Genomic DNA, 22252 nt, shown 5'->3' with positions numbered 1-22252 from the left:
TCCTAGGAACTGGGAGGGAGAGCACAGAAGGACATGGGGAAACTTTTGAGAGGGATGGATATATTCATCATCTTGATTGCAGTGAAACTTTTATGCTTATATACATCAAAACTGATTGAATTATACATTTTAAACATGCAGTTTATTATATCTAATTATAGCTTGGTAAAACTTTATGCAGAAAACAAAATATATTCGGAATCTCTCTTCTTTTTACCTTTTTATTCTCCATCTGATTTCATCTGTTGTCTCCCCACTCCCAGATTACTGCAATAGCCTTCTAACTGGTCTCCCTGCCCTCCCTTTTTTTCCAAACCCTTGCTCCCTTCTAATCTGTTTTCAACATAACAACCAGAGTCTTTCTTTAAAGTTGTCAGATCATGTCACTTCAGCTCAAAACCCTTGAGTAGCTCCCTCTCCCACTCAGAACTAAAGGCTCTTTATGGCCTGCCCCAGCCTTTGTCACCTCTCTGATCTGATCTACTATTTACTCCACATACATAGGTCTCCTTGCTAGTTCTTGAAAATTCCAGGTGCACTCCCTCCTTTGGACCTTTGAATTGGTGGTTCTCCCTGCCTAGACCACTCCCTCACCACTATTGGGTATCCTCACAGTAATTGGGTCTACTTTGAACATCCTATTTTAAACTGCAATGTACCTAATCCTCTTATTCTGCTTTAATTTTTGCTTTATTCCATAGCACTTTTATCATACTCCATTATTTACCTTTTTGAATTTTCTTCTCCTATTAGAATATGGAGAACACGAGGGCATGAATATTTTTTGGTTTTGTTTACTGATGTACCTCAAGTGCATAGAACAATGCCCAGCACATAGTAGACTCTCAAGAAATATTTCTGAAATGAATACTTATCTAAATCTTTGATACATTGACAAATTAGAGTAGAACCAAAAGGGGTATTAAGAAGAAGGACAAGAGGTTTAAAACATCCATGGGGAATAGTTAAGGCAACTGGAGACATCACAGAGAATAGTTTTAGTGGAAGCATGATCCCCCTCTTAGCTACTGAAGGGTAATTATATGGAAGAGGTAGTAAGTTTACTCTGTGATGTTGCAGAGGACAAAGCTAGCCCAAACAAGCCAGGTATGGGCCCAGGCTAAGTAAAAACATTTTTACTTTCTTAAAATTATAATAAGCTATCATAAAATAACTATCACCTACTGGATATGGTCAAACAGAATAATCCTCCATCAGGGATTGAAGAGAATCCCACATGGAAAAATGGTTGAATTACATGACCTTGAAAAGTTTGTTCTAGTTCAAAGATATAGTGATTTTTTTAAATCCAGTTATTCCAGACAACTCCAAATGTTCAGTCATTTGTGGAGTTAATTTTTCAAATGCTTGTTTAACCTGACAAGATCATGTCAAAGGTAACTTCATACTTAAGTAATTATGATTAATTATGTTAGCCATATAGCCATATCTGAAAAATATATGACCCATTATTCTAACCCTCTATTATTGCTAAAAAGATAATTTTACTATCAGTTTGGACCTTCATAGCCCTCTTTTAAGAATGTTTACCAGTATCATGGAATAAAATCTCCAGTATTCTAGAATTCAATCTAAGTTTCACATTTAAGAAATTTGGGCTAATTTCTTGTTTGTTTTACATTAAATTTCTTCACTTTTTAAAATGGCTACATATGTTCATTATCTTTCTTCTTTTATAGGAGCGGGATCGTTATGCCTACAAGATTCATCTTCCAGAAACAGTAGAGCAACTGAGGAAATTCAATGCAAGGAGGAAACTAAAGGTAACTAAAGAAATCAGCAAAAAGCTTCCTTACAGCTAGATTCTCACTTCTAAACTTATTTCAATAAGACTTTGGTTTTTAAATCATTTAAGGTAATATCTAAGTGTGAGTCTAAACAAAAGGTTATGATAAATGGAAGAGTAATCACATTTTAGATTTGTATTATCCTGAAAATTCATAGCAGAAATATAATTACTTTTTTAAGATTTTATTTTTTTCAAAGAGAGACTGAGCAAGAGAGCACAAGCAGGGGGCAGGGAGGGAGAAGCAGGCTCCTCGCTAAACAGGGAACCCAACTCCGGGCTTGATCCCAGGACCCTGGGATAATGACCTGAGCCGAAGGCAGACAAGACACTCAACCAACTGAGCTACCCAGGTGCCCTGAGATATAATTACTTTTAAAATAGTAATTTACTTGGGATCCCTGGGTGGCGCAGCGGTTTGGCGCCTGCCTTTGGCCCAGGGCGCGATCCTGGAGACCCGGGATCGAATCCCACATCGGGCTCCCGGTGCATGGACCCTGCTTCTCCCTCTGCCTGTGTCTCTGCCTCTCTCTCTCTCATTCAATGTGACTATCATAAATAAATAAAAATTAAAAAAAATTAAAATAGTAATTTACTGTTATCCATTATTATTATTGAATGTGAACATAGGCCACATTTTCTCAAACATAAATATTTTGACAAGAAAATGTGAGTTCAGCTCAATGAAAACAGTACTGGATTTGAATTGGACAACCATCATAAAGCAATAAAAATCCCCACTACCTTGGTCTACTAGAAAATATTTTCAAATTACTTTCCTCACCTTTTCTTTATTCTTCCTAGGTACCTTTCTCTTTTTACCACTCTTTCTATCCTCTACCTCACCAAAAAAGAATATGGTAATTGCCCCATATGGGGACCCCATTTGATTTTAAAAGGTTTTGAAAAAGACCAAACAAAAATAATGGAGTCCTTTTAGCACTATTCAAAAAAGCTAGTTAGTTAGTTAGTTAGTTAGTTAGTTAGTTAGTTATTTCAGAGAGAACACACATGCAAGCAGGGGGAGGGGCAGAGGGAAAGTGATAGGGAATCTCAAGCAGAGTCCATACTGAGCTCAGAGCCTGATGCAGGACTCAATCCCATGACCCTGAGATCATGACCTGAGGCAAAACCATGAGTCAGACGTTTAACCAACTGAGCCACCCAGGCACCCCAGCACCATTCAAAAACTTTGTGGGACAACATTCCCTCCCCCTTCCCAACAGTGGAAATTCTGTTATATTGTGGTCTTAAAATTAACTTATATTTGATTTGTTTTTTATTACTATAAAAAAATAATTTTTTAACTTTGACCTCTAAGTGGTTGATTGGTTAGTAGTCCTCCTTAGCCCTGCCAACTATAAAGCTTTGTATTTTCAGATATGTCATAAATTGTAATAACATTCACTATTATTCAACCCCTGAAATATGTGAATAAATTGTATACAACTCTAGATTTAGAAGGACATTTATATGAATTGGGGGAACTATGTAGGCGACAATATTATGCTATAGCACTGAACTGTCCATCATGGTAGCTGGTAGCCACATGCAGCTATTTAAATTTAAACTAATGAGAATTAAAATTAAAAGATCAGTTCCCCAGTCACACTAGCACATTTCAAATGCTCAGTAACCAAATGTGACTACCAAATCAGACCACCCAGATATAGGGTATTTCCATCTTTGTAAAAAGTCCTATTGGACTTTGATATTATACAGCAAGGGAAATGGTAACATGTCATTGTTGGTAATGATGATTCTCAGCTAAGCCTCTGTCTTAATTGTTTTTGCAATCGAGTTCAAACTCGCTCTAAAAGTCCTTGGCAGGGGCACCTGAGTGGCTCAGTGGTTGAGCATCTGCCTTCGGCTTGGGTCGTGATCCCGGAGTCCTGGGATCGAGTCCCATATCACGCTCCCCAGGGGGAGCCTGCTTCTCCCTCTGCCTATGTCTCTGCCTCTCTGTATCTCTCATGAATAAATAAATAAAATCTTTAAAAAAATAAAAGCCTTTGGCAAAAATAATTATTAATGACATGCCATTATCAAGATGGTACCCAAAGAAGTTTCCCCTGACTTGGATATATACCTGAACCAATGTAGCCTACAAGAGAAAAAAAACAATCCTACTATCTAAAGTGAAATTTGGTCAGCTGTTTTTGAATTTCATTTCCTCCCCAAAGAAACGATTAATTATATATTTTTCTCAACTCTTCCCTAGTCTTTTTAACTCTAATGCTGCTTTGGCCTTTGTAACATTGCCCTGTCTCGGGCTGGACCTTTCATTGCCCAAGTACAGACCTTTTGCCATAGGGCTCAGATTTGCCCCCATCACAAGAAACCCAATGCTATAGTTCTCCTGGTGCCGCAGAATCAGACTTGGGCCTAAAATAGACAAAGTGGTGACTAAGATTCATTTGGACAGGGCAAAGCTGTTACAGCAGAGAGGGGTCATATGAACTTACCACATCCCTTTGCAGAGCTATTTAAAGTTTCAAGACCCACCAAACAACCTAGAATTAGGAACATCAACAGGGTTGTCATTGAGATTTTTTTCAGCATCTGGTAAGGCTGTATTCCTTTGTGTGATTCAGCCATCCGGCTAAAGCATGTTATATCTACCTTTCTCAAGGAACTCATTCTCCTCATTCTGCCTCTTCTGTGAGCTCCTAAAACAGAGATTGCAACTTTGCTAGCTTTCAGAGCCCACCACATAACTTTCTTTCAGATGAACATCTAGGTACCCATCCTTCTACCCAGGCACTATTTTTAAACTCCTTAAACGTTGGGCAACAACCTAATTTTTATGACTCCCTTTGAAATGATTAAAGGGAAGTTTCCCAGAAAGCAGTAGAAAATTGCTTTTGTTATTCAGAGAAGAAAATTTTTATTGTCTGTGGCAGGAAGAAAGAGAAGGAGTACAGCATTATAGGAAAGAGTGGGCTCTGGGCTACATCGACTTGGGGGAATCGTAGCTCTGACACTTCCTAGATGTGTAACCTTGAGCAAGTCATTTAAATGGTCTGTGCCTTGGAGCACCTGATTGGCTCAGTCAGTTGAATGTCTTTGATTTTGGTTCAGGTCATGATCTTGGGGTTGTGATGTACTCAGCACAAGTCTGCTTGTCCCTCTCCCTCTGCTCCTCCCCTTGCTCCTGCACACTAGTGCATGCTCTCTCTCCCTCTCAAATAAACTCTTTAAATGTATATAAAATATAAATATAAATGTGTATATATATATATATATAAATTCTCTTTTCCTCAGTTTCCTTGTCTACAAGATGGGGATAATGATAATAGCTAACTCATAGGGTTGTAAGAATTCAATGAATTAATATATTATAGCAGCTAGAACAGTACCTGACAATCATAAGTGTTCCATACACGTTATTTGTTATTAACTTTATCATTGTTACTGTTTTATTATGAGTCTTTTTTAAGATTTATTTAGAGAAAGAGAGAGAGAGTGTGTGTGTGTGTGTGTGCACGTGCAGGGAGAACGGCAGAGGGAGAGACTCCACACCCAGCATGGAGCCCAACTTGGGGCTCCATCCCACAACCCTGAGATCATAACCTGAGCAGAAATCAAGGGTTGGATGCTTAATTGACTGAGCCTCCCAGGCGCCCTTGTTTTATTATGATTCTAATGTTAATACCTTTGAGTTGTTACTCTGTTTATAAATAAGTGTAATTCCAAAATAGATGCTCCATACTGTTTTAGCTTTTTTCTAGTCATTGACATTAATATTTTGAAGGTTTTATTTAAGATTTTATTATTTATTTGAGAGGGAGAGAGAATGAGTGAGAATACAAAAGCAGGGAGAAGGAGCAGCCCGGGTGGCTCAGCAGTTTAGCACCACCTTCAGCCCAGGGTGTGATCCTGGAGACCTGGGATCGAGTCCCATGTCAAGCTCCCTGCATGGAGCCTGCTTCTCCCTGTGGCTGTCTCTCTGTGTCTCTCATAAATAAATAAATAAAATCTTTAAAAACAAAAGCAGGGGGAAGAAGAAGCAGACTCCCTGCTGAGCGGGGAGCCCAACATGGGGCTCAATCCCAGGATACTAGGATCATGACCTGACCAAAGGCGGAAGATTAACTGACTAAGCCACCCAGGTGCCCCACATTTTGAAGTTTTAAAAGTTTTTTAAAATGTATAGAAAGAGCACCTGGCTGGCTCAGTCAGTGAAGCATGCAACACTTGATCTCAGTCGAGGTCATGAATTTAAGCTCCATGTTGGAAGTAGAGCTTACTTTAAATGAATGAGTGTATAAATAAATAAAAGTATAGAATACCAAAAACTTCTTGGATAATCTCTATTTATGTATCTCTTCCAAAGTAATTCTGCTTAGGCTATTCCAATCACTTCAATCCTCATTTTCCCTCACAGTATATACAGAGGATCTTATACTTGTGTTATGTTATAATATTTACTTCTCTTCTATTACTTGTCTCAAGTTTCATTTCTGTTATGAGATACACATTCTTTAAAGCAGTGGCTCTCCAGACCAGCAGCATCAGTATCACCTTGGAACCTATTAAAAAAATACAAAGCCTCAGGCTTTAGTACAATCAGGAAAGAAAATAAAAGATATCTAGATTGGGGAGGTGCATGAGTGGCTCAGCTGGTTAGGTATCTGCCTTCAACTCAGGTGGTCCTGGGATCGAGTCCCACTTTGGGCTCTCTGCTCAGCTGGGAGCTTGTTTTCCCTCTTCCACTGTCTGCTGCTCCTCCTACTTGTGCGCTTGCACTCTCTCTCTGTCAGATAAATTAAAAAATTTTTAAAAATTGGATTGGAAAGAAAGTAAAACTGTCATTGTTTATAGATGATACGATCTTGTATGTGGAAAGTCATAAGAAATCCACAAAAAAAAAAAAACTTACAGAAATAACAAACGGGTGCCTGAGTGGCTCAGTCAGTTGAGTGTCTGGCTCAACTGTTTCAGCCCAGTCATGATCTCAGGGTTCTGGGATCAAGCCCTGGTGAAACTCTGTGCTCAGCTCAGAGTCTGCTAGAGATTATCTCCCTCTTTCTCTCTGCTCCTCCCCTTGCTGGTGTGCTCGCTCTCTCTCACTCAGTCCCTCTATCAAGTAAATAAATAAAATCTTTTAAAGACTAAAGAAAGAACAAACAAGACAAGCAAGGTACAGAATACAAGATCATTCTGCAAAATTGAATTGTATTTCTATAAATGAGCAGTGAACAACCTTAAAATGAAATTAAAAAACAATTCCATTCACAGTAGCATCAAAAAGAATTAAATGCTTAAGTATAAATTTGACAAAAAAATATGCAAGACCTAGAGATTTCTACTGCTGAGAGAAATGAAAGCAAATTAATGAAGAGACATTTAATGATCATGGATTGGAAGACTCGGTATTGTTAACAGTTTTTCCCAAGTTGATCTATAGACTCAACACAGTCTCTTAAGCAGAAATTGACAAATTCATCCTAAAAATTCATATGGAGATGAAAGGACCTAGAATAGCCAAAGCAATCTTGAAAAAAGGACAGAGTTCAGAGCTCATACTTTGCAATTTTGACACTTAACTATAAAGTTATAGTTATCAGGACCCTGGTACTAGTTATGGGATAGGGACAGACATGTAGGTCAGCAGGACAGAATTGAGAGTTCAGGAATAAACCCATATATTTATGGTCAGTTAGTTTCAATAAAAGTGCTAAGGCAATTCAATGGAAGGAATGAATCTTTTTTAAGATTTTATTTATTTATTTATGAAAGACACAGAGGGAGAAGCAGAGACATAGGCAGAGGGAGAAGCAGGCTCCCTTTGGGGAGCCTGATGCAGGATTCAATCCCAGGACTCCGGGATCATGACCTGAGCTAAAGGCAGATGCTCAACCACTGAACCACCCAGGCACCCAGGAATGAGGACTTTTCAACAAATGGTGCTAGGACAATTGGATATCCATGTGCAAAAAAGATATAAAAGGCCACATACTGGATGATTCCATTTATTTACAATATCTAGAATAGGTATTGATATCTGTAAATCCATAGAGACTCAAAGTACATTGGTGATTACCAGGTGCTGGGTGATGACTGCTTAATGGATATGGGAATTTGGGGAGGGGGTGATATTTTGGAACTAGATAGAAATGGTGGCTGCACAACATTGTGAATTACTGAATACTGCTGAATTTTACACTTTAAAATGGTTAATTTTACGTGAATTTCACATAGCCCACCTTTTTTTAATACCATGTGACAAAATACCCTTCTTACATACTGGTTTCTTCTTCAGTACACTTAAGGGATATGACACATTATTCCTGTAGTAACAGTGACTCACTGCACCACTCAGCTCACCCAAGGGACCACCCCTTCCATGGCCCCAATTATGCTAGAGATTGGAGGGGCTTGTGTTTATTGAAAAAGACTCATGGTTGATCGTGATATGTCCCCCTTATTGAGAGTCATTACTCTTTTTGCAAAATTTTTCTGCAAAATTCTATCATATATATCATTATTTAATCAGCTGTTGGACACGGAAATCACTTCTACTTTTCCACAGCCATAAATACTATTGTATTGTCTATTTTCATTAATAAACCTTTGTATACCTATGATTATATTCTTAGGTTAAGTTTTGTGCTACTGGAATTGTTGGCATCAAAGTATGTATGTGGGGACACCTGGGTGGCTCAGTGGTTGAACGTCTGCCTTTGGCTCAGGGCGTGATCCTGGAGTCCCGGAATTGAGTCTCACATCAGGCTCCCTACAAGGAGGGAGCCTCCTTCTCCCTCTATGTCTCTGCCTCTCTCTCTGTCTCTCATGAATAAATAAATAAAATCTTTAAAAAAAACAAAGTATATATGTGTATTGAAGACTTTTGATCTCTATAAATAACTTGTCCTCCAAAAAGCTTATACCTATTTGAATAAATTTTTATGTATTTTTGGTGAGTTTTACTTTTGAGGTTGAACCTTGTTCTTATTCTGAAAGTTTCGTGAAACTTTTTTTATGTCAGAATATAAAACATTACTTATTTAGTTGGCTGAAATTTCAAGATTATCACTCATTATTCATTATAGTAATATCGATACTCAATCAGAAAGTGTTTCTTTCCATATTTGTACATTCATTTTGGCATTTAACCTCTCAGTGGGCTACAGGAGATGATAAATCCCTAATGAGAAAATTATTTGGACAATTAGCATTAACATCATATTCAGACCTTTCACGTGTAGATTTAAAAAAGCTAATGAAACCCTGCATGTGATTGGATTATCACACACTTCTTTTTTTATTCTCTTTTGTTATTTTGTTTCACATCTGTAACAGTGGAAAATTTGCGTTTCTCATTTTGGTTACATTTCAGATGTTGAGTTTTCTTCCCTCTTTTTGTTTTACACTAATCTCTAGAATTTTAATACTTTCCTTTAAAAAAACCCTCTTGACCATACCTTAATAAACTCCATAGGCCTCAGTACAAGACTAGATACGAGAATCATATTTTCTCAAATTGAATATTAGGATGCATGAGACAGACTAGGATCTAAGCTGTCTAGAAAAATCTGTGCCTTGGAGTGTCTCTTAAGGAAGGATACCTGTACTGTAACCCTGGGTGCCATCTACTTAGAGTTACTGAGCAAAGGGTCAGGTTTGGGGGTGGGGGTTGCTAGGGGAGTGTCTGTCAGCATCTGAGGTTATCTAGGGAAGAGGCTCAGGAAAGTATCTGTTCTAGAAATCATCTCCTTTGCTTCATGAGTTCTTTTTTTTAAGATTTTATTTATTTATTCATAGAGTCACAGAGAGAGAGAGGCAGAGACACATGCAGAGGGAGAAGCAGGCACCATGCAGGGAGCCAGACATGGGACTCTATCCCCGGTCTCCAGGATCACACCCTGGGCTGCAGGCGGCGCTAAACCGCTGCGCCACCGGAGCTGCCCTCATGAGTTCTTTCTTTTTTTTTTCTTTTTTTTTTTTAATTTTTTTTTATTTATTTACGATAGTCACAGAGAGAGAGAGAGAGAGAGAGAGAGAGAGAGAGAGAGAGGCAGGCAGAGACACAAGCAGAGGGAGAAGCAGGCTCCATGCACCGGGAGCCCGACGTGGGATTCGATCCCGGGTCTCCAGGATCGCGCCCTGGGCCAAAGGCAGGCACTAAACCGCTGCGCCACCCAGGGATCCCCTCATGAGTTCTTTCTACCTCTAGAAAGCAAATTTCCCTACAGTGAAGCATGTCAAAGAAATTTTGTAAAAAATAGGAGCAGTAGGGGCACCTGGGTGGCTCAGGTCATGACCTCAGTGTTGTAAAATTAGGCTTTACACCGGGCATGGAGCCTGCTTAAGATTCTCTCTCTCCTTCTGCCCCTCCCCCCCAACCCCTGCTCATGTGCACATGTGTTCAAGTGCACACTCTCTCTCAAAAAAGAAAAAAGAAACAGAAGCAATATCCTCTGTTTGGGTAAATTTATTACATTCAGTTCAGGAAATGGTGAGTTGAATCCATGTGATTGAATTTAGAGGATAAAACTTTATTCCCTACACTGTATATAGAGAAAGTGAGGGAAATTTCTGATAACTTCTACAATTCTCCTTTATTGATTTTGCAAATTGCAAAAGTATAGCCTGTATGCTTCTCTGAATTACCAGTTGGTCCCTCGAATTCCTGAACTTTGCAGACCTAGAAAAAGTTTGTTTAGGAATGCCTATTTCAAAAAAAAAAAAAAAGGAATGCCTATTTCAGTATTTAACATTGCTGTACTATATACATGCAATAGTCAGCCATATGTGGCTATTTAAATTTAAATTTTAATTAATTAATATCAAAGTTTTAAGTTTCTCAGTTACACTAGCCACATATCAAGTGTTTAGTACCACATGCGGCTGATGGCTACTGTATTGAACAGTACAGGTATAGAACATTTCCATCATCACAGAAAGTTCTACTGTACAGCACCATCCAGAGTCTTGGCACCTCCAAGAGTAATGCTTACACCAAAACATCACCTTTGAGGGGTCAACCAGGAAGCTTTAATAGCTGTCTTTTGGCAGTCTTCCCCTTTCTATTAATTCAACAAGAACCAACTTTAAGGATTTATTGAGGACCTTTGTACCCTAATGAAAGGCAGCATTTACATGCAGTCCTCTCCTGTAATGAGAAGTGATAGAGAAGCAGTAAGTTAGCCCAGCAGTTGTGAGTTCCAGCTACTCAAAGCATTAAGTCTGGTATCCAAAATGTACCAATGATTCTGAAAAGTGAAAATTGTTATTCTGGTATGAACAGTAAATAATACTTGAAGTGATTTTGATCTTTCTCTTGATTTTACAAAGCAATTCTATTAATTCCTAATTCTGAAATATAGAATGTATCACTTCCTAAGTTCGGCAGTCTAGCTTTTGAAAGCTATTTTGTACCTTAAAAGACCATCTTTATAAAATACTTTTACATAGACCCAAAAAGATTCCTAAGATAACCTATTCTGTGCAGTTGTTCTGAAATATAGTCTTACCTACTACACTTACAAGTCTCATCATTCACCTTCTTCAGAGAGAAGATAGCACAGCCTCCTTTAGTCTGGTATCCTGACTTAATGTTAGAAAATTCTTGATTTAGACCTGCATTTCTGTTTTGTTTGAGTACCCTATCCATACAGACTGCTGACTAGACCAAATGATCATATTGCCTGTGACTATATGGAGAGAAGCTGGGAGCTCTGATATAATCAATCATCTCACCTCATTATCATCGAGGACCTAAGTCTTACATGTAATCAACCCGAATTCTTTAACATTTCTACCTTGAAATGATGTTCCAGCCTTCGGTCATTCTGTTCAACTTCAGCCTCTCCATGTTCTTCACCCTTTTTAGGGCTTTGAGTTCAGTGTTCTGAGCCCCAATAAGATGATCCTTTCTCAAATCTTTATGCAACACGAGTATTTATATAACTCTGTGATGGGTTTCTCCCTCTCAGTATATTATAATATGACTATGTGTTATTTTGTCACTTGGGTACAAAGCCAATTCTACATGTCATCACAAATCTTGTGTTTTGTATTTAGATTTTTTAAAAATATACCTCCCTGGGATGCCAGGATGGCTCAGCGGTTGAGCGTCTGTCTACCTTTGGCTCAGGGCATGATCCCAGAGTCCCGGGATCAAGTCCCACATCAGGCTTCCTGCAGCCTGCTTCTCCCTCTGCCTGTGTCTCTGCCTCTGTGTGTGTCTCTCATGAATAAATAAGTAAAAATATACCTCCCTGCTCTTGTGCTGATCAAACTTCATAATGCTTGTTTCTGGGCTGGGGTGGGGGGTGGGCACCAACAAGAGAGTATTGGCTTTTGGCTGTTGTTTTCAAGTCAGCAATTTGTATTTATTCTCCTGTTCCTTTCTTGATAACTCTGTTGCCTCCTTAAGTGCATTCAGGAGTTTAAGTTAGCAGAAGTCTGAGCTAACCATTTTCTTGTTTTCTACTTCCTTAAATGAGGCACAGAATCAAATAACTGGGAGCATTTTGATGTTTGACATATTAACAATAGTTAGGATTGAGTTGAGAATTTTATTACTTGTTCTCTTTTTTAAAAAAAAATTTATTATTAGAGAGAGAGAGAAAGCAGTGAGGAGGGGCAGAGGGAGATGGAGTCTTAAGTAGATTCCACACTAAGCATGGAACTTGATGTGGGACTCAATCCCACAACCGTGAGATCACAACCTGAGCCAAAACCAAGAGTCGGATGCTTAACCAACTGTACCACCCAGGCACCCCAGTTCTCTTTTTGTTTGAATTCAGAATTTGCCTAATTTGCTTAGTACAAAATTGTATCTTTAATGTCTGTTACAATAGTAGATTGTGAATAGTCTTCTTAACTCACAATTTTTATGTTTCAGAACATACTAAAGTATACCTTCTAAATTAAAGTAGGTAGAAAACTTCTGGTCAAGGATTTAATAAACTGGGGAGTATGAAGAACTACCTGTATATAAGATCTAGATTTGTGTTGTTGTACCCAACAGTCTCTTTCATAACAGTAGTATATGGTACAGAGGTTGGTGCACTATGGCCTGGACACCAAATCAGGCCCATAGCCTATTTTTATATATAAAGCTTTATTGGGACATAGCAGTGTACATTCATGTACGTTTTGTCTATGGCTGCTTTCATGCTACAGTGACAGAGTTGAATAGTTGCAACAGAGACTATGTTCCCTGCAAGCCTCAAATATTTGCTATCTGGCCCTTTATAGAAAAAGATTTTTGACCCCTAGTATAGTAAAAATCCTTGAACTGGGAGAGTAGTCAGAGGACCTCAATGCTCTCTATGCTTAATTTTACCTCTTAAAAGTTGGCAGCAACCTTAACAGGTTGCTAAACCACTCTAGACCTCAGTTTCCTCACATGCAAAATGAGTCTTAGAATGAATCATCCCCTAAGGTTATGATTCTATAAATCTATAAACTGTTTTAGAACCATTTTGCTGTTTTACATAAGAGCTTTGCATTGAATATTCAAACTGCATGTAGTCACTGAGTTTAGAGAACTAAAGAAAACTGCTAACCATAAGACAGATAAATTAGGAACTTGCTACTATTGTTTTAAAAGAATTTACCTCTCTCGAGGCTCTTTTAAATAGTGCTTTCCTGGCATAAGTATTTCTAGATCTTTGATCATAGTAGTAGCTAGAACAGGCCCTGAAACGTAAACCCAACATATTAAGAAATTCAGCTGAACTTTATTTGAAAATAAAAATAAAGCATCATTAAAATTTAGTTTCAGTGTGTGCGAAACTTTTGATATATAAAAATTACATTCCCACCCAGCTTTTAGGGAACATGTGTATATGTAAAATGAAATAAGCTTCTACTATAGAAAGAAGAACTTAACATTCATTGCTATTTTTTCATCATGGTAGGTGGCTATAAAATTCTGCATAAGGACCTCTCATGCATTAATGCTAGACTTCCAGAAATCTAAGAAGTTGGGATACCTGACTGGCTCAGTTGGAAGAACATGTGACTTTTAGTCTTGGGGTTGTGAATTCAAGTCCCATGTTGGAGGGGCACAGGTGGCTCAGTGGTTGAGGCCTGAGGCTTTTGGCTCAGTTTATGATCCTGAGGTCCTGGGATTGAGTCCTGCATCAGGCTTACTGCAGGGAGTCTGCTTCTCCCTCTGCCTATGTCTCTGCCTCTCTCTCTGTGTTTCTCATGAATAAATAAATAAAATCTTTAAAGAAAAAAGAAATCTAAAAAGTTGCCTGGAATAATATCACCAAGATCACTTCTCTGTTTTTTTGCCCTTCCCTTTCTGCATTCAGTTCAGTTCATTTCAATGTATATTTGTAGAAAGAAACCCTAGTATGCCCCCCCCCAAAAAAATTAACCTTATGGAAACATGTTTCTATTAACGTTTGTATATATTTAATAAACACCTAAATGCCTACACACATAAAAAATTTATCTTTCCCCTCTCCCCCTCTCCCTCTAAAAAAAGGAGGGAGGGTGCCACCTGGGTGGCTCAGTTGGTTAAGTATCTGACTCTTCATCTCTGCTCAGGTCATGATTTCACGGTTGTGAGACTGAGCCCTACGTTGGGCTTTACACTAGATATGGAGCCTGTTTAAGATTCTCTCTGCCCCTCTCCCTCCCTTAAAAAAATGTCATTCTTTTCAGAAAAATCCACGAGTTCAATATTTAAAATTTATTTATTTATTTAATATTTAATTAGACTACTTAAGTGATTTGATACTTAAACTACCTAAATGAGCAATTCTACTTAGATCAGCAAAAGGCTGTACTCATGTTCTGGCTATATGTTAGTAAGTCTAGGGATGGTTTGCACTTACAAAATGCTTTACAGTTTGCAAAGCACTTTCATATACATTATGACTTTCAGCAGTCCTATTAGGTATGTTATGTCAGTTTTAATATTTTCACATCACAGCTGAGAAAGACCTCAAAAGGTTAAATGTTCAACTCAAGTAATATCAGGCAGCAGGTAAATGGCAGCACCAAGGAACATACCCAGGTATTCTGACCCATGGCCAGCAGACTCACAGAATTGAACATTGTCACAAAATAACTTGTATTGCTCTTCTTGTTACTGAAACAGTGTTTGACATCTTTGCACCCAGCAGTCTGAAAGGGTGTCATGCACTTGATATGACAGTAATTCTCAGCTAGGAATCAGGAGAAGCTATGTGTGCTGTTTTAAAGAATCACTTGTAGTTGGTTCTACTGTGCGGCCTGACTTGAGAATTACTGTACTATAGTAACACGTGGTCATTGTTAACAGAAAGAGAGGGAGGAAAATGTTTAAAAAAGAAAAATGACTCATTCCTACTTCCAGAGATAATGCTGTTAACATCTTGGTATATGTTCAATCTTTTATATTTGTATTAATCTCTTTTTTTCCAAAAATGAGATCATACTATTGATTGCTTTAAAACCTTTTTTATGTCATTCACAAGCATCTTTCTGTTTTATTAGACATCCTTCAGCATCATTTCATAGTGACTGCAAAATATTCCATTTTGTGGTACATGATTGAGTTCAAGATATAAGTGGTTTCGTGTACTTTCCCAGTCCCCAACAGCATTCCACTTTTATATGCATATGTGATTAATTTGAAGGAATCCGAAATCATTTAAAAGCTACCCCTCTTCTAGCTTTCATCTCCTATAGGTTTCGCTTTCTGAATACTCAAGTTTGTTGAACTTTTTTACATTTGTCTGTTTTAATATTTTTTCTGTCTTTTTGTTTTAGGGTGCAGTACTCGCAGCTGTGTCAAGTCACAAATTCAACTCATTCTATGGGGATCCCCCTGAAGAGTTGCCGGATTTCTCCGAAGACCCTACCTCCTCAGGTAATTGGACCGTTCGTTCATTTACCAGTGTGACTTATTTGGTGTCTACATCCTTTCTCTTCCATTGTGAATAAACTTGTCCTGTGAATCTAGTCAGTTCCCCCAAGGAATTCTAAGGAAGTTTGTCAGCAACCAAATCCCATCCACATGTGTCTGGTTCCTTTTCATTTTACTACTGAAGTTGCCTTCCCCTCCTGCTCCAAAACCAACATTTTACTTTTTTCTTTTTACCTCAGAAATACTTCTTCCCCCTTCCCCACTCCAGACCCAACATTGCACTTTATCTAGTCCAACATTGTGGTCAGTCTTTTGGGATCTTTCTGATTACCTTATGCCCCAACAAAAAATTTCTGATGTGAGATTTTCCCAATGTCAACCATAGCAGATCAGACTTTGGGACAATAGTGCTCTTAATTTTATCTTTCAATGTAAACTGTCTTGTGAGTTCTCTCTCAAAATAATTTACAAGCTCTTCTTTTTATATAAAGTCTGTACCACATGTGTACAAGTCTTCAGGGGAGAACAACACAGAAGAGTTACTTATTTGGATGAAATGTATATAGGTACTCCTGAAAAAAAACCACCAGTGTTCACAAAATTGTTTTAAAGAATGCTCAGATTTCCAGTTTTTATAGGGAGGTATTCTCAAGGATCATTTAGTAAAAATACACAGTATCCCTTTATATGTCTATGTAAATGCATGTATGTATCTGTTATACTCTTTAAATTTCATTTACGTATGTATTTACATCTGAATCACATGTCCTCTGCCCTCAGCTTTTCTTCCTTCTCACACTAGAATCATTCTATTTTTGCCATGTGGTCGACTTTGTGCTGTTGGTTTGATTTTTTTTTTTGTACTTTTGGGCTTGCTCATTCAGCATCCATGTATTACCATCAGACTCAAGGCCCAGCCAGCGCCCTTCCTAAAGCATGAGTTGTTTGTCCTTCACTATTAGCAATACAGGAAGAATGGATGTGCTAATGCTTCTTTCCTGTTGGAACTATTAGCATTTGTCAGTGTTTGTGCTTCTTCCTTCCCTCTGTTTCTCCACTCAAGTGCACAAACATTAACATACACAGTCTCTTACCAGTTGGTATGTGCTTATTACACCTTGTGGAAGAGGATCCAGTTTTCATATTCCAGCAGCTATGTAGTTCGGCATTTTGACCTTTACCAACTGGGATGTGAATCTTCCTCTTTTGAGTGAAGGTGATTTCCAAAAACATTCAGAAATGGAAATCTTAGAAGAGAGACTCTGAAGAAAAGGTCTTGCTGGTTTTCTCTTGCACTGACTTTGTGATTATCCAGAGCCCTTACCACATGAAAAGCAAAGTGGTAGTTGTGTTTATAGGTATGTTCCCCCATGCTCCCTGTTGTTTCATGTCTGTCTTTTTCTCTTCCAGTCCATTTTGTTCCCTCCAGCTGCAGCATTTGGGTTGGTGTTAGCTCAGACCTCTCTCTTCTTTCCTCATGCTCCGTTTACAGTAGACCCACCTGGGGGGAGTGGTTTTATGTTGTACTGTTGACTATATGATACAGCCACAAATTTGGAATATATTGAGAGATTTTAGGTCAAGATCTAATACCATTTTCATCCTTAGAATCGGAACTGGAGAGCCTTGTGGTCCTTGCAATAGCTTCACAGATCTAATCGTTAGTGTTAACCCCTTAATAGGTACCTCAGCCTAGCAAGAGTTTAATGTGCTCCTCACTATTCCCTTCTGTTAAAGAGGCAGATTTTTCTTTTAAGGAAAGGAACTGTCTACAGTTAGAGACATGCTTATTTTCTGTTAAATACATTTTTATTGCCCAGTTTTTTGTTTTCAGTACAATCTATCAATGATATGGTTGAAATAGTTTCTCATTACAGCATTTGCTTTTTAAACAAAAAAGAAATCTCCCACACTGTCTTGTGGGTAGCCTGCAAGCTTTCAAATTAGTTGTTCACAATTTCACATTCCTTTTTGCTTCCCTTTCCTCTAGTCACACCTTCTTTTTCCTAAACTTCTGGATCTTAATGATCTTGTAGGCAGTCTGTATCTTCCATTTGACATGCAAATGTCTGTCTCTAAAATATTTTAAATAGCAGGCTGCTAGGAATAAAAGACAAAAGAATCATTATGCAGTGTATGTGTCTGATCACCTCCCCTAAGTGAAAAGGAGATTTTTTTTTTATGTATTTAGAAATCAAAGACAAAGGAACATTTCAAAGAAAATTCTAATATTTTTGTAACTTTCACACAGCTATCAAGAATTACTCATATGTCCCTAAAATTAATTTTTACTACTAAATCATTTAAAGGGAGGCATTGTACTGTTTTATCGCCTTATTTATGAAATAGCTCTCTACCAGCAAACTTCCTTTTCTGCAACCAACGGTTGTCTGCTTGGTTGCAGAAAGCCTATTATATGTTTTGTCTGGACTCACATAAGAGCTGTACACTTTCATAAATTAACACATCTATATTTTCATTTCATCTTTTTTAATGTTTCTATTTTCAAGCCTAAATTCTTGTCCATTTAATTCTAACCCTTAAATTCTGCTTCATTTATTTTAAGTTCTAACATAACCTTTCCACCCTCTTTCTGTTTAAATCGCATGGGTTTGTTTTACAGTACAAAACACAAAGCACCTTTCAGCATTACCTGAAAGTTCTTGCAAGCCCATGGGAAAAAAGAGAAAAATGATCAGCAAGCATGTGTTTGTAGGGTGGGAGTGAGGGAGCAAGGAAAGAGGGGTTAGAGAGAGAATAGTGTAAGGTCACCAGCTGTTGTTTCTTGAGAAGTCAGTTTTTCATCTTTAGATAATGCCTGTTCTATTCTTTCTATGAAATAATGATAAGTAGGTAGTTTTCTTTAATGACCTTGCTTGACAAAATTAAAATCCTGCCCCCAAAATTCTATTTAAAACCACAATTTAAAAACAAACTTAAAATCAATACATTTGCCAATCTGTCATCTAAAGAGTAACATGTTTGGGTATGCTATTTACATTGTAAAACAATTTTATATAAAAGATTTTTTTTCTGTTTTGATTATCAAACTTAGTCCATTATACATACATTCACTAGAATTTGTCGAGTTTAATTGTATGATGAACCACGTATCATTCTTTTGTTACTTAGTAATCCAAAGTAGAAATATTCTTTTGTCATATTTCAAATCAAATAAATTGGAATCTGAACCCAGGGTTTTAAGGGCTGAAATCCTTAACAGTCCCAGGGAATGTGCTCATGGAACATGAGGATTCACCTTGGACTCAGCTCAGGGACCGTGCTTCTTGTGGCTCATCTATTGGGCCCAGCTTGATAACCTGCTTGCTCTAAAATCATACTGTTTGTTGTTTGTCCATATGCTGCCTTCCTACTAGGACTTCTAGCAGCAGAAAGTAGGTATCCCTTTGTTTTCCTCTAAGCTTTATCTTTTATGCAAAAGTGTTTGGCTTTGCATGATTCATAAGCAGCTTGACCTTTTCCTTGGCTGTTTGTGTTTAGATGTTCGATTATGAATTTTAACACTGCCTGACCATAAAGTCAAAACGTGGGTGTGTTGATTTCCTGAGGCGTTGTCCTACAAATACTACTGACTTCTCATTTTCCTCAGAGGGAGATAGGCAGTGTTAAAATTTCAACTGCACTTAATATTATCTCACATCTGAATTTCAAGCACAAATACATTAATTTGGGGGAAAGGGTAACATTTTGTTTTATAGCTCACTTTCAAGAAAACTTTCAGGGTAAGTGAATTTTCCTTTGATGATTACATAATCTATAAGCAGGTTTTATTACTCCCTATTACTGACTGAATTTTTAATTAATCTGGAGCTGTGAAAAAAAATCTGGAGCTGTGAAATAAACTCCTGAATTCATGTGTCTCAGCAACTTTTACTGTCAGACCATTTATAAAGAAAAATACAATTGCTAGATTTTAATTACAAAAGGACATGATTTGATTATGTGACATTAAAGTAAAAAGTATGTAAAAGATTAGATACACACAAATGAGTACAAGTAAAACTAACGCAATCTGAACAAGAGGGATGGATTGTATCAATGTCAGTATTCTGTGCATGATATTATACTATAGTTCTGTACAATGTTACCAGTGGGGAAACTGAGCAAAGTATACAAGGAATCTCTGTATTATTTCTTACAATTGCATATGAATCTACAATTATTTCAACAATTTCAATTAAGACAGTAGAATAAATCTTTCGCTCTGCATTGTGCTTACTGGGGGGAAGTATATAAGAGACAATGAAAAATAAGAAAATCTGGATGCTAATAATTGATTACATTGTCACATTCTCTTGCATTTTTTACTTATAACTCCAACTGTAGCTGATTTAATATGAACATTATACAGTATGTTTGTTAACTGTCTTTTGCTGTGTATTGAATTACTTCAAAGCAGGATTCATCCTCTCAGTTTCTGTGGGTCAGGAATCTGGGTGTGGTTTAGCTGTGTGCCTCTAGCTTCAGATCTCCCATGAGACTACAGTCAAGCAATCATCTGGGGCTGCAGTCTCATCTGAAGACCCAACTGTGTGGGGGTGGGAGGTGGGGAGGAATCCTCTTTCAAACTCATTGTCATGGTTGTTGACAGGCTTCAGTTCCTTACTAGCTATTGAGCCTCTCCATAGAGCTGCTAATGACATAGAAGTTTGTTTCCCCCAGTTTAAATGATCAAAGAGGAAGGGCAAGAGTAAGAGTGCCCAACACAAGAGCCATCTTATAACCTCATCTTGGGAGTGACATCCTATCATTTCTCCCCTATTCTCTTCAGTACAAGTGAGTTAATAAGTCCAGGCCACCCTCCAGGAAAGGGATTTAATTAGACAAGAGTGTAAATACCAGGAGACAAGGGTCTTGGAGGCCATCATAGAGGCTGTCCAGCACAAGTTAATGACATTAAAATATGAGACACTTCTCATTTGTACGTGCTTTTGTTTCTCCAGATTTAGGACACTTCTTTTTTTTTTAAGTAGACCTGTCATGTCATTTGGAAATGAAAGCATCTTAGAGGTATCAAGTAATGTTTTTCTTTAGTTGTAAGGTTTTATAGGAATGGGCACTTAACCAAGAGAATGTTAAAGTACTTTGACAAATTTGTGCCCAACAATGCTGCTGTTTGAAAACAGACCATTCTAACAAGCATAATGACATTAGAATTACAGCATATGTACTCTGACAGAATCCATTTGCAGAGTTTATTACTTCTTTTAACCAATACTGAATTTTGAGGTGTCTGCATGATATACATGAAGAATCTAAAGGATTTATCACCATGTGTGAGTTTTCATAGCTTGAATTGGATATAGCACAAATGCTTAAGTCCAAAATACAATTTCCATTACAGAATTCACTATTGCTTGTAACTTGATTGTTAACCAGCATTTCTTTGTACAGTGGGAATAGAAGCTGTTGTACAGCAAGGAGGGGGAAGGGGAAACATTTGACTGCAAAAGTACAAGAGGGAAGGGAACTTTTTTGGAGAGATGAAAATGTACATTTAGATTGGTGAATTTTAATTTAATAAATTATATTTTAGTAAGCAGATTTTTTAAACACTGTGCTTACAGGGGGGCTCTGAGTGGATGATATGAATGTGTGTGTAATGGATTCAGTGTTGTATAAATGGGATTGCTAATACAACAGGAAAGAAGCTATCACTAACTCTTTAGAAAAAAAGCTTAACTAGATTCAGATGCTGAATTTGCTCAGTGATACTGGGTTTTATAGCTATACATATAATTTTTTCAATACACACAGATTTTTGTTACTGAAATAACTGCATATATGTGTGTATACAGTTATCAGATGTATATAGTATATATATTTATCAAAATTCTTTAAGATTTGTATATTTCACTCTTTGTAAATTTTACCTGAGACCAAAAAAGAAGTATTAAAATCTATGCTAAAGTGTTAAGGAGTGCAGTGTAGCAATGTTGACCACTCTGCTGCTCATTTTGAAATGAATGAAAAATAACATGAATTGATGGGTAGATGTGTAATAAAGTAAATATCACAAGTTGCTGAAAATTATGGAATCTAGGTGATGAAGTACAATTCGTTGAACTTACTATATGTTTGAAATTTTTCATAGTAAAACATAGGGAGAAATAGTTAAAGACAGAGTCAGGCCACTTCAAGACTGAGAATTTTTAGCATAGACATTCTATTTATTTTTCTGTTTTCCTTTCAGGTTATTTCTACTCAGTCAACTTTTTTATGAGACTTTTCCACTCTTGTAATGAAATTCTTCTGGACTCAAAAGTTTTCGTTGACCTTAAAAGCACATTCCTCTTTAAAGAAGTAGACTCAGAAAGCATTTTTAAAACAGACAAGTTTATGCTTTTTGATTATTATTTCATAATAGTAGCAAAAAAAATCTTTTGAGAAACTTGTTTGTATGGTGAGATTGTTAGAAAAAGCAGAAATGTTCACAGTTAAAGTATATGATTATCAACCTAATTTTTAGATACAAACCTAATTGCCAAATGAATTGTGCAGAGATTAAAATAAAATACTATCCTGAAGGTAGGACTTGGTTTCTAATAAGTTTATCATTGTGAAAGTTTGGACGAAGGCCTATGAAAATAAACCTTATATGG

The 22252-nt window shown here is 37.3% G+C and overlaps 1 protein-coding gene across 8 annotated transcripts in view; it reads left to right on the top strand.

Annotated features, from left to right (window-relative positions):
* Positions 1-22252, top strand: part of CASK (calcium/calmodulin dependent serine protein kinase) — a 348892-nt gene that overhangs the window by 241537 nt on the left and 85103 nt on the right. For all 8 annotated transcript variants that reach the window (XM_055337533.1, XM_055337531.1, XM_055337539.1 and 5 more), the window contains exons 9-10: positions 1701-1784; positions 15533-15632. In XM_055337533.1, the coding sequence (XP_055193508.1) occupies positions 1701-1784; positions 15533-15632 (184 nt within the window). The remainder of the gene's footprint in view (positions 1-1700; positions 1785-15532; positions 15633-22252) is intronic.

Source organism: Nyctereutes procyonoides, unplaced genomic scaffold (genome assembly GCF_905146905.1).
Source record: "Nyctereutes procyonoides isolate TBG_1078 unplaced genomic scaffold, NYPRO_anot_genome, whole genome shotgun sequence".
Lineage (NCBI taxonomy): Eukaryota > Metazoa > Chordata > Mammalia > Carnivora > Canidae > Nyctereutes > Nyctereutes procyonoides.
Note: the sequence above shows the minus strand (reverse complement) of the source record. Positions and strands in the feature narration are given on the sequence as shown.